The sequence below is a fragment of the Muntiacus reevesi genome, chromosome 1 (assembly GCF_963930625.1).
Source record: "Muntiacus reevesi chromosome 1, mMunRee1.1, whole genome shotgun sequence".
NCBI classification, from domain to species: domain Eukaryota; kingdom Metazoa; phylum Chordata; class Mammalia; order Artiodactyla; family Cervidae; genus Muntiacus; species Muntiacus reevesi.
The window spans coordinates 185,103,215-185,116,643 of NC_089249.1; the positions used below are offsets into that span (position 1 = coordinate 185,103,215).

Below are 13,429 nucleotides of genomic sequence, written 5' to 3' on the forward strand. Positions count from 1 at the left end.
GAGTCGCGGGTCCAGGGCCCAGCGGAGCGGAGGCCGAGGCAGGGCCAGGGTCGGGCGGGGCCCTGGTAGGGGGCGCCAACCTCTGGGGACTGGAAGACGGGGTTCCCCAGGGAGGGCTGGGGCACCACTCACGTGCACCGGCAGTTTCTCGTGGCCCCCGGAGCCCGAGCGACCCCAGCGGGCACCGCTCAGCCCCCGGCCCGCAGGACCGACGCCGCCGCCGCCGCCAGCGTGCGCCATGTTGGAACTCGGAGCCGCGGCCCGCCCCGCCCCCCCCCCGCCCGAGGTCGGCCGCGCATGCGCTGGCTCCGCCCTAGGGGGCGTGGCCTGGCGGCGGCTGGGACTGCAAAGTTCCTTGAGGAATTGGCTGTAGGATCTTACCCATAAAACTGAAATGCTAACGCTTAAAATACCACCGGCGGGCAAGCAAGGCCTGCCCTCTGCTTTTGTCCGGCCCCACAAGTAAACTGAGAATGCTTTTTACAATTTTAAAAGTTGGGAAAACTCCTATAGTGAAGATTATTCCGTGCCACGTGAAAATTCTATGAAATTCAAGCTTCGGTGTCTGTAAAATTAAGGTTTACTGGAACACTGGAATGCCCACTCGTTTACTGGGCACCTCTGGCTATTTTTGCGCTTCGACGGCGGGATGAATAGCTTCTACAGATGCTAAGATCTACACAGCCTGATATATTTACTGAAATAGTGTTCTGGACCCCTGCTTTCTAGGGTTGATATAACAACTGAGGTATGGACACACCGCACCCGAATACATGGCCCTGCAGTGAAGTTTTGCCAAAATGCTTTTTAAAAAATTTTTATTAATTTATTTTGCTGTGCTCAGTTTTAATTGCAGCATGTGGGATCTTAACTGTAGCATGCAAACTCTTAGCTGTGGCTTGTGGGATCTAACTCCCTGACCAGGGATTGAACCCATGGCCACTGTGTTGCGAGTGCAGAGTGTTAGCCTTTGAAACACCAGGGAAGTCCCTGCTAAATTGCTTTTGACTTAGTCCTGATCCTCCTCTCCTCACTTCTCTAATCCTGTTCCCATCACTTCCCCACTGGACCAGTTTGGGAGCCTCTTAACCAGTTTTTCCAGTCTCAGTGCCATCAAGAACTGAGATCATTCCACAACTGCTTCCAAATCTCCAAGGTCTTCCTATTTCTTATGAGTTAAATCTGAGCACCTACATGCAGCATTGAAGGCAATAAAAACCTACTCCTTATGAAACTTTTCTTACATTTTTCCACCCAAGTAAGCTGCCTTCTATCTGTGCAGAAATTCCTGTCAATGCCTGCTTAGCCTGGCTGCTCCCTGACCCCATGCATCAGCCAGAAGCCCTATTCTATCTCTTCATTACACAAAAGCATCCTATATAGCCTGCAAAATACAACTCAAATATCCTCTCTCTCAAGAAACTACCCGACTTCTCCTCTGCCATCCCACAGTCTCTTGTACATTATCTTCATTTGGTATCTCTATTTGTGAAGAGATGCAGGAAAGCTAAGAATATATTGGCAACAAGTGCATCATTTGTCAGGGGTCAGGAGTAAAATTGGGACTTCCCTGGTGGCTCAGACGGTAAAGCGTCTGCCTACAAAGAAGGAGACCCGGGTTCAATCCCTGGGTGGGGAAGATCCCCTGGAGAAGGAAATGGCAACCCACTCCAGTACTCTTGCCTGGAAAATCCCATGGATGGAGGAGCCTGGTAGGCTACAGTCCATGGGGTCGCAAAGAGTTGGACACGACTGAGCAAATTCACTTTCTAGAAGTAGAATTGGACTTCCCAGGTAGCGCTAGTGGTAAAGAACCCGGCTGCCAATGCAGGAGACGTAAGAGATGCAAAGTCGATCCCTGGGTAGGGAAGATCCCCTGGAGGAGGGCATGGCCACCCACTCCAGTATTCTTGCCTGGAGAATCCCATGGACAGAGCAGACTGGCAGGCTACAGTCCATGAGGTCACAAAGAGTCAGACATGACTGTAGGGATTTCCAGCAGCAGGAGTAGAATGGTGAACAAAACCAACAAGGCTTTTACCCCAGAGTGTCATCAGTCTTTCAGGAAGGATAAAAATCAATCACATACACAAATGTCAAGTTTCAACTGTGACAGATACTTCAAAGGGAAGTTACAACTATAATAGTCATTCTGTTCCAGTTACTCTGGCTGTGTTATAAACCATCTCCAGATTTAGAGGTTTACAATGATAAGAACATTTATTTTGTTCTCCAACCTGCAATTTAGGCAGGCTTGGAAGGGACAGCTCATTCCTGGCCCCTCTGTGTCAGCTGGGTGGTTGGAAGGCTGAGGCTAGAATCCTTTGAAGGTTTACTCACTCACATGTCTCTCAGTTGCTTCTGGCTGTAGGTTGAGGCCAGTGGCTGTTGCCAGAATGACCCACATGTGGCCTCCTCGTGTAGCCTGAGCTTCCTCACAGTATGGCAGCTAGGTTCCAAGCCCAATCACACAGAGAGGAACAACTGAGCCAGGTGGAAGCCTTATACCCTTTTCTGATCTACCTTTGCAAGTTACAGAGAATCAAAAATCCCTCCCAAATTTAAGTGGAGAGACAGCAAACTCCAGAACCTGGGGAGTGGCCAGGTTCTGAAATAGCATGCATCCATGCCTATGTGCTCAGTCTTTGCAACCCCATGGACTGTAGCCCACCAGGCTCCTCTGTCCGTGGAATTCTCCAGGCAAGAATACTGGAGTGAATTGTCATTTCCTTCTCCAAGGGATCTTCCCAACTCAGGAATAGAACCTGGATCTCCTGCATTGGCAGGGAGATTCTTTACCACTGAGCCACCTGGGAAGCCCCAGGAATAGAATGGGGAGATAGGAAATAATTGCATGACCATTTTTGGAAAATACCTTCTGACACCACATAGACTTAACCCAGTCAGGGGGTGAGAAAGGCCTCCCAGAGGTAGTGATATTCTAGTTGTGTTCTGAATGCCATGTAGAAATGCCCACTGTGAAAATCAGTCCTGAGTGTTCGTTGGAAGAACTGATGTTGAAGCTGAAACTCCAATATTTTGGTCACCTGATGCAAAGAGCTGACTCATTTGAAAAGACCCTGATGTTGGGAAAGATTGAAGGCAGGAGGAGAAGGGGACGACAGAGGATGAGATGGTTAAATGGCATCACCGACTCATTGGAGATGAGTTTGAGTAAACTCCAGGAGTTGGTGTTGGACAGAGGGGCCTGGCATGCTGCGGTTCATGGGGTCACAAAGAGTTGGACACGACTGAGTGACTGAACTGAACTGAACTGTGAAAATCAGAAGGAATGGCTGTGCAAAGGCCCTGTGGTGGGAACAAGTGTGGCATATTTAAAGAACTTAAAAAAAAGCAACCAGTGTTCTTAGATTTCAGAGGAATGGAAGGGAGAGACAGAGAGAGAGAGCAGGATAAGAGTAGACGGAACAGAGAAGGCAGGCCACTCTTTCTTATGAGATGAATTAAGGCTTTTGAACTTGGCATTTAGCGCTGGTAGAAACTGTGAATGGGTTCTACAAAAGGAACTGTTTCAGCAGCTTGGAAGTTGGAAGCAAATGCTCTGACTATTCTGCAGGGAAGTGATTGGAGGGGAGCCAGGGAGGGTGCAGGGAGGCTGTGTCATTGTTTAGACAGGCAAAGGATGATGGTGGTTGAGACCAGAGTAGGAGAAGTGTAGAGGTGGAGAGAAGGTGGTGAAAGGGAGTGATATTTAGAAGGTAAAGCAGAGAGGACGTGGCACAGGGTGGATGTGGGGGTGAGGAGAAAGGAAGTTTGAGGGTTCATAGCTCCTAGCCCACAAAGGTATTCTGCTCCGTTTCATTGCGTTTCTTTCTGAACAGAAGCTGAGGCCTACTGAACCACATTCTGAGGCTACCGCAACAGCACCTCCTGGGGGCAGTCCCTCCCCTGAAAATCAATGGCACACGTTGGCTTCTGATAAGCCCCAGAGACCTTATACATTGCTCCCCCTCCCACAAGGATCACCTTAAGTTTTCTATTCTTTTAGTAGGTCTCTTAGGGTCAGAGGAAGCCCTCACTCAACTGGAGAACAGGCAACCACAACTCAATGCCACCTTGGCATGTATGTGAGTTCTGAAGGATGCATGAATATATGTATGTGTATGTGTGTGTGTGTCTGTGCGTGTGTTCAATATGTAGGCAGCAGTACATGTACATCTTTTCATTCTTATTTTTATAAAGCATACAAAGTTGCTAAGCTAATCTTTTTCTTTACTATTCTCATCTACACAGATTAAATTAAAAACCTTATAGATAAACAACAAGGGCCTACTGTATAGCCCCTACTGTATTTCCCTACAGGGAAATATATTCAATATATTATATGAACCTATAATGGAAAATAATCTAAAAAAGAATATATATATGTATTTATACACATATATGTGTGAATCAATTTGCTGTATACTCCTGAAACTAGTGCAACATTTTAAATTGACTGTACATCAATATAAAAAGTTAAAATGGTTTTATATGAAAATAAAAAGTTTTTTAAAAATTAGAAAAAATGGAAAACCTTAGAGGTGACAGTTTGGGTAGACAGCTTAAATAAATTTGGAACACAAATTTCCTTATCATTTGTCTAATTTAATGACATTAAAGTAAGGTTCTTAGGTAGATCTTTTGTTGGACAGTATCTTGGCAAAATTAAGAAGATCCAAAATGCTGTATATTCTGAACTAGCTCAGTCTTCCCAGGTGGCAAACATTAGGATCAAACCCGCTGAAGCTGGGAATCGCAGTCTGCCGCAGAACTTTCCAAGGCTGCCAGAGATTCCCATGCCCTGGTGTACGCATCCTGCCTTGTCTTCCTTCCTGGAGTATAGGTGGTCCTGGGAACATCATGGATGTCACACCTACAGTGTGTCTATGTCTACACGGTGAAGGTGAAGGGAATTCTCAGAGTGCTTAAGATTCCAAATGAAGTTGATTTTGAATTCATCAGAAAGCAGATTATGTAGGTAGACCTGACCTAATCAAGGGTACCCTTTATTTTTTAATTTAAAAAAAATTTTAAAGATTTAAAAAAAAATCTTAAAAGAGCATCTCTTTACCAGAAAATTTGACTGTTCTTCATTCAGTGGATGCTTGGGCTCATGTTTCCTGTTTATAACTGTATCACTCAAGGGAAAGCTCCTGGAAATAAGACTTGGTTTATCTCTTTGCTATAATATGAAAGACAGAATAGTATTTATTTTCTTGTTTTATTGAAATATACTTGATTTACAATGGCATGTTGGTTCCAAGTGTATAGCACAGTGTGTCAGATATATATATATATTTGTGTACGTGTGTATAATTGCACACACACACACACATATATATAATTTTCAGATTCTTTTCCCTTATAGGTTATTACAAAATAATGAGCATAGTTCTTTTTTCTATACAGTGAGTCCTTGGTAATCTATTTTGTATGTAGTGGTGTGTATATATTAATCCCATTGTCTTCATTTATCCCTCTCCCCCTTCCCCTTTGGTAACCATAAATTTGTTTTCTATGAAAATTTAAAAAACAAAGCTATGACCGACCTAGACAACATATTAAAAAGCAGAGACATTACTTTGCTGACCAAGATCCATTTAGTCAAAGCTAAAAGCTGTGATTTCTCCAGTAGCCATGTATGGATGTGAGAGTTGGACCATAAACAAAGCTGAGCACCGAAGAATTGATGCTTTTGAATTGCGGTGCTGAAGAAGACTCTTGAGAGTCCTCTGGACTGCAAGGAGAACAAACCAGTCCATCCTAAAAGAAATCAGTCCTGAATATTCATTGGAAGGACTGATGCTGAAGCTGAAGTTCCAATACTTTGGCCACCTGATGCAAAGAACTGACTCATTTGAAAAGACCCTGATGCTGGGAAAGATTGAAAGCAGGAGGCAAAGAGGATACAGAGGTTGAGATGGTAGAATGGCATCACCAACTCAATGGACATGAGTTTGAACAAGCTCCAGGACTTGGTGATGAACAGGGAAGCTTGGCGTGCTACAGTCCATGGGGTTGCAAATAGTTGGACACAACTAAGAGACTGATCTGTGTTAAACTGTCCTGTGAACAATAAAGGTTTGAACTCCAAGGTCTACTTATACATGATTCTTTTTCAATAAATTCATATTACTTAACCAAAAACAAAAAATTTTTAAGATTTTAAAAATTATTTGGGCCATTTTTAAAAGTCTTGATTGAATTTTTTATAATATTGCTTCTATTGTTTTATGATGTGATTTTTTTGGCCACAAGGCACATAAGATCTTAGTTTCCTGAATCCAGGGATCACCTCCCTGCAATGGAAAGAGAAGTCTTTTTTGTTGTTGTTTTTTAGTTTATTTATTTATTTTAATTGGAGGATAATTACTTTACAATATTGTGATGGTTTTTGCCATACATCAGTATGAATCAGCCATAGGCACACGTGTGTCCCCTCCATGTTGAACCTCCTCCCACCTCCCTCCCCACCCTATCTCTGCAGGTTATCACAGAGCCCGCCTTTGGGTGCCCTGTGTGACACATGAAACCCGCACTGGTTCTCAATTTTGCATGTGGTAATGTATATGTTTCAGTGCTATTCTCTCAAATCATCTCACCCTCTTCTCCCACTGAGTCCAAAAGTCTGTTCTTTACATCTGTGTCTTGGAAGGAGAAGTCTTAACTGCTGAACCACCAGGGAAGTCCCAGGGGCACTCTTTAAAAGAGTCTGGAAGTCAGTCTTGAAGCAGCAGAGATGTGTGATTCTGTTGGCCTTGAAGGAGGAACCAGTCCACGTCATGATCTGCTTATGGAAAGAGGCGGCCTCTGGGAGCCAAGAGCCGCAGGCCTACAGCTGCCAAGAGCTCAGCTGGAAAGGAGCATGGATCAGGGCTCTGAGCCTGTCCATGAGGTCCCAGCCCCAGCGGCAACTCGTAGGGCCCTGAACAGAGAACCCAGCCACATTATGCCTAGATTCCTGATCCACAGACACTGTGAGAGAATAAAAGGCTGCTTTTTTCAGCAGCGAAGTTTGTGGTGATTTGTTACTCAGTGATAGCTCACTAATATCACTAATTAGTGATAGCTCACTAATCCCTATGAAGTAGTCTTGTCAAATCCGTTTACGTGTGATGATGAGGTGTCTATGTAGGTTCTTCAAGTGTGACAAATAGGCTGCTTTGGTGGGGGATGTTGATAATGGAGGAAATGACACATGTGTGGGTGGAAGGGGTATGTGAGAAATCTCTGTGCCTCCCACTCAATTTTGCTGTGAATCTAAACTGCTCTAAAAATAGACTGTTTAAGAAAATGTTTGCTCTAAATCTAATCATTTAAGACCAGGGTTGCAGATTGTAAATATTTTATATATATACATATATATGTAATATATATATATATATACACATTTAAAAGTTATTTGTTTGGCTGTGCCAGGTCTTAGTTGTGGCGTGTGGGATCTTTGACCTTTGTTGCAACATGCAAACTGTTTAGTTGCTGCATGTGGGCTCTAGTTCCTTGACCAGGGATCAAACCCAGACCCTCTGCATTGGGAACATGGAGCCTTAGCCACTGGATCACCATGGAAGTCTCACTATTTTATATTTTAAACAAATAAAATAACTATATAATAAAAGTATTATAAATGTTATAACAATATAACTATATATGTTTATTGTATACCTGTTTAATACACACAGTATTAAAGTATACAGTATAAATAAGTACAAAGAGCCAGACTGTAAGTATCTTTCACTCTGGCTTCATACATTCTCTGTCACTATAGCATGAAAACAGCCATAGGTAATATGCGAATGAACAGGCATGGCTGTGTTTCAATAAAACTTTATTTACAAAAACAAACATGCAGACTGTGGCTTGCTAAGTCCTGGTCTACAATATCTATGAGACTAGAGACAAAGCAAATGAATGCAGTGCAGTGGGTGAACAAATCTTGATTGCCTCCTAGTTTGAAGAAACAGCTAATTAGGAATGTTATAGGACTAATTAGAAAAATTAGGAATGCCTATTGTTAGTTTTGGCAGGCGTGTGCAGTTATGTAGAAGAATGACCTTATTCCTTAAAGGTGCCTCCTTACATAAGCACTGAAGTGTCTTGATATCACCAGGGCCAGAATTAGGGTGAGGAGTCTGTGCAAGTACGGAATCAGAATCCAGTTTTTTTGAAAATGTTGGTATTTCGTTCAACATGCATTTTTATTCATTTTGATTTAAAAGTTATGGTGACCCAAGGTCTGTTTTGATGGTTGACTATTTTTGGTGCCTCTGTAACTTTGTGTCTGAGTGCTCCTTCCACTCTTCTCACCCTAGTCCCAGCATCACTTTGAATTGGTTTAGCGGGAGATTGGCAGCAATAGGGCAATCGGGGAATCTCAATAAATACATGTTCGTTGTCTTCAATATTGCAACTTTGCTGTGGGTTTGAATGTTTTCACATAGAGTTAAGCAAATTTAAAAAAAATCTCTAGACTTCTAAAGTTAAAATTTTTAAATTAACTAAACCCCACCCAGGGACTTCCCTGGAAGTCCAGTGGCTAAGATTTGGCACTCCCAGTGAAGGGGACCCAGGTTCAATCCATGGTCAGGGAATTAGATCCCACATGCCACAACTAAGAGTTCTCATGCCATAACTAAAGATCCTGCATGTCACAAGTAAGACCTGGCACAACCCAATAAATAAATATTTTAAAAACAAATTTAAAAAATAACCCCCCTCAAACTCATAGATACAGAAAGCAGGTTGGTGGCTGCCAGAGACGGGGGGTAGGGTTGGGTGAAACGGGTGAAGTTGGTCAAAAGGTACAACTCTAGGGGGCAGGAATTGGGGAATTAAGAGCTGTTTAGGTGACCAGATGTCCCGATTTGTCAGTGACTGGAAGGTTATCATAACATGGGGCTTTTGCTTGTAAGTGGCATCAGTTCAGTTCAGTCACTCAGTCATGTCCAACTCTCCAACCCCATGGACTGCAGCATGCCCGGCCTTCCTGTCCATTGCCAACTCCTGGAGTTTACTCAAACTCATGTCCGTTGAGTCGGTGATGCCATCCAGCTACCTCATCCTCTGTCATCTGCTTCTCCTCCTGCCTTCAATCTTTCCCAGCATCAGGGTCTTTTCCAAGGAGTCAGTTCTTTGCATCAGGTGGCCAAAATATTGGAGTTTCAGCTTCAGCATCATTCCTTCCAATGAATATTCAGGACTGATTTCCTTGAGGATGGACTGGTTGGATCTCCTTACAGTCCAAGGGACCCTCAAAAGTGTTCTCCATGACCACAGTTCAAAAGCATCAATTCTTTAGCACTCAGCTTTCTTTGTAGCTCAACTCTCACATCCATACATGACTACTGGAAAGTCTTGTATACAGAGTCACCATGATCACCCTACTTTCTGATTTTTACCTTATAGCCTCTGTTCTATTTGATTTGCTTGCCATGATAATGTATTATTATTTGTGTAACCATCTAATAAGGAAGCTGACTTCTCACCAAAAATAACTTATGATAAATAAGTCCTGAAGGTGTCATGTACAATCTGGTGACTATAGTTAATAATACAGTGTTGTGTATTTGCTAGATTCAGAATTGCCAGGAGAAATACCAATAACCTCAGATATGCAGATGATACCACACTTATGGCAGAAAGTGAAGAAGAACTAAAGAGCCTCTTGATGAAAGTGAAAGAGGAGAGTGAAAAAGTTGGCTTAAAACTCACATTCAGAAAACTAAGATCATGGCATCTGGTCCCATCACTTCATGGCAGATAGATGGGGAAACAGTGGAAGACTTTATTTTGGGGGCTCCAAAATCACTGCAGCCATGAAATTAAAAGACACTTGCTCCTTGGGGAAAAAGTTATGAGCAACCTAGACAGCATAGTAAAAAGCAGAGACATTACTTTGCCAACAAAGATCTGTCTAGTCAAAGCTATGGTTTTTCCAGTAGTCATGTATGGAAGTGAGAGTTGGACTGTAAAGAAAGCTAAGTGCCGAAGAATTGATGCTTTTGAACTGTGGATTGGAGAAGACTCTTGAGAGTCCCTTGGACTGCAAGGAGATCCAACCGGTCCATCCTCAAGGAAATCAGTCCTGAATATTCATTGGAAGGACTGATGCTGAAGCTGAAACTTCAGTACTTTGGTCATCTGATGTGAAGAACTGACTTATTTGAAAAGACCCTGATGCTGGGAAAGATTGAAGGCAGGAGGAGAAGGGGATGACAGAGGATGAGATGGTTGGATGGCATCACCGACTCAATGGACATGAGTAAACTCCGGGAGTTGTTGATGGACAGGGAATCCTGATGTGCTGCAGTCCATGGGGTCGCAGAAAATCAGACACGACTGAGTGACTGAACTGAACTGAACTGAGTTGTATATTTGAAAGTTGCTAGGACAATAGGTCTTAAAAGTTCTTACCAAGAAAAGAATGAAAAGAATGTCATTTGCAGCAACATAGATGAACCTAGAGATTATCATACTAAGTGAAGTAAGCCAGACAGAAAAAAAGGCAAATATATGATATTGCTTATATGAGAAACCTAAAAAAAAGATACCAATGAACTTATATACAAAACAGAAATTCGCCCACAGTTTGTGATTAACATATACGTACTACTATTAATATATATAAAATAGGTATCCAACAAGGACCTACTGTGTAGCACAGGGGACTAAACTCATTATTTTATAATCTATAAGGGAAACAAATCTGAAAAAGAATACACACACACACACACAGACATATGTAATGGGTTGGCCAAAAGGTTCATTCAGATTCTCCCATAACATCCCAAATGAACCTTTTGGCCAACCCACTATATATAACTGAATCACTTTGCTGTACGCCTGAAATAAAGACACTATTGTAAGTCAACTATGTGTGTGTCTAGGTGGTCACTCAGTCGTGTCTGAATCTCTGCAATTCCATGGACTGTAGCCCACGAGGGTCCTCTGTCCTTGGCATTTTTCCAGGCAAGAATACTGGAATGGGTTGCCATTTCCTCCTCTGGGGATCTTCCCGACCCAGAGATCACACCTCCTGCATCTCCTGCATTGACGGGTGGATTCTTTACTACTGATCCACCGGGAAGCCCAGTGTTGAATATTAACTACACTTCTTGTGATCATTTCATAATATATACACATATCAAATCATTATGTTGTACACCTGAAGCTAATACAATGTTATATGTCACGTTTCATTTTTAAAAGGACTCTCTGGATTTTAATATAAATTAATCCCTGCTGTAACTAGAGGAGCTATATATTCCAATTGTCCTGGGACAGCCAGCTTATTGTAGTTGTCCTGGAGTAATTATTTGGATCACTCCCTTTCACTCTCAAAAAGTGTCTCGGTTTGGACAGTATGTTAATACAGTCCTGTTGGCACAATAACCATGCTATCACCCTGGGTCTACCACAGCTGGGGAACCTCAAGCAAGTCACTCCACTACAAAGCACTGTGCTTGTCAAACATTCATGGCAACCAAACGCTTTCATAAATGAAAACTCTCCACAGAAATACCACGGTAAGCAACAATTCAAAGTAGCATTTTATTAGTAAAAAAATTCTTTCCTATGGTCAAAGTAGTGTTTACATATGAAGCAATTGATTCTCACTGAGGCTGTTGAGATGGACACTCATATTTTAAACGAGAAGTTGTAGCTAAATCTTATTTATGCATTGGATAAACCCCTGATTCACAGAGACATGGTGCAAAGAGTAGCTTTTTTTTTTTTTTCAAGGGCTCCCCTCCCCTCTAAGTTAAATGGAGATGGCAGGAAAATCCTATGTTAGTTATTTCCAACACCTTAAAAACTGCTGCCCAATGTGTATTTTTAAATTGCAGCTATGAAACATTTTTAAATGGAATTTGATGCTAAGTAACATTTGCAGAACTGTCAAAGCCCTCCTTGGAACACTAGTTTTAAAAATGGCTGAATGAGCCCATTGGTCAGGTCACATCCAGCTCAAAAGTCTCTATTTCTAAGGCTGTTTTTTTTTGCTGTTTGGAATTCAACTGGAGGTGGGGGAGGAGGATAGGATGGAATAGCACCTTGAAGGTTTGGACTCTGCTATCCTTACAGCAAAAGCCCCAGAAGCAAGTAGGGGCTTTTAGAAGGCTGCAGGCAAAAAAAGAAAAAGCCATTTAAGTGGAGCAGAAAACAGTCAAACTTTTGAACTTGCACAAGGCAGAGATCATCCAAAAGCATGGTAGGAAGATGTTGGCAGCTTTATCCATTTGCTTCCAAGAGCCTCCAGTTTTTAAGATAAAAAGCATCTCTAGCCTCAGAGTTTGAGAGCCAAGGAGTATAGATGGAAGAATGATAACAAATTTACTGTTTTGACGCCAGGTTGGGTCACGATGAACTAGAGATCTGAGCCAGGTGTACCTATAAGTGCAAATTTGAACCAATTGCCAACTTGGTTAAAATGAGGACATTTCTCATAAAAATCCAGGTTTGTGACTTTACTTGTGACAGCAGGAAGCTCTGGCACCAGTGGGCTGCTCTCCCCAGGGTCATTCTGGGGTAGACTCAAGGTTCCCGTGTCTCATGCCAAGACAGAGCAATGCCCTCCATGTTTGCATTGTCACCATCATAATCTGCTGGTCACCCCAGCACACAGCAACCATCTTGATTACTTGTTGGTCCCTGTGGGCATTTGAATGTGCCACCCATGGAACTGATGGTTGTGCTTCTGGGTCTAAAATTAGAGTGAGGTGGTCCCAACAACAGTTGCGACAGGAAGGCTCTGGATTCTAATTTCTCAGAGTTCTCTCGCACCTCAGGCTCATGATCTTGAGCAAATCACAGCTAACTCGGCAAGGCTGTTTCCTTATCTGTAAAATGGAAGCAGAAACTCCTGCCCTCTCTGAAGTATGGACTGTGATAAGGATCAGACCATAGCACCTGGTGCTTTATAAACTATAAGGCCCTATGGTCCACGTTTGTGGTTTGGTTGGTCTCATATCCATCTGTCCCCATCTTGACTAGCACCCCAGTTACCCTGGGGAGTAGCCTCTCCCCTTCTCAGTCCTCAGAGTCGGGTGGTGTTGACTCCAACCTCAGTCTGGATGGACGTGGGGTCAGGACCGCCAAGCAGAGTGCTGCATTTTCCTCAAAGATAGCTTTGTGTTCTGGGATGGGTGTGTGAACTAATTGGGGCTAACAGATTTAGAACCAGGGTGCTTTGGTTCAAGCTGTTGGAAAGAGACCTACTTTTCTGCTGAACTTGACTGTCATGATGCTAATCTGCGGGCGGACCTGAGAATAGAGCTGAGGAGAGAAAACAATGGAAAGATGGTAGGAAACAAGATCTGAGTCACGTAACTGGAGGCTTCGAGTCCAGATATATCTCAACACATACGTTCTTTTTGCTTCAGTTAGACTGAATGGGACTAACTAATTTGGCGCCATAGGGCGGGGT

At 42.9% G+C, this 13,429-nt stretch overlaps 1 protein-coding gene across 2 annotated transcripts in view; it reads right to left on the reverse strand.

Moving 5' to 3' along the window:
- Positions 1 to 261, reverse strand: part of SIN3B (SIN3 transcription regulator family member B) — a 44,743-nt gene extending 44,482 nt beyond the window's left edge. For both annotated transcript variants that reach the window (XM_065917495.1, XM_065917494.1), the window contains exon 1: positions 133 to 261. In XM_065917495.1, coding sequence (XP_065773567.1) covers positions 133 to 240 — 108 coding nt within the window. In that variant the 5' untranslated portion in view covers positions 241 to 261. The remainder of the gene's footprint in view (positions 1 to 132) is intronic.
- Positions 262 to 13,429: the final 13,168 nt, after the last annotated feature.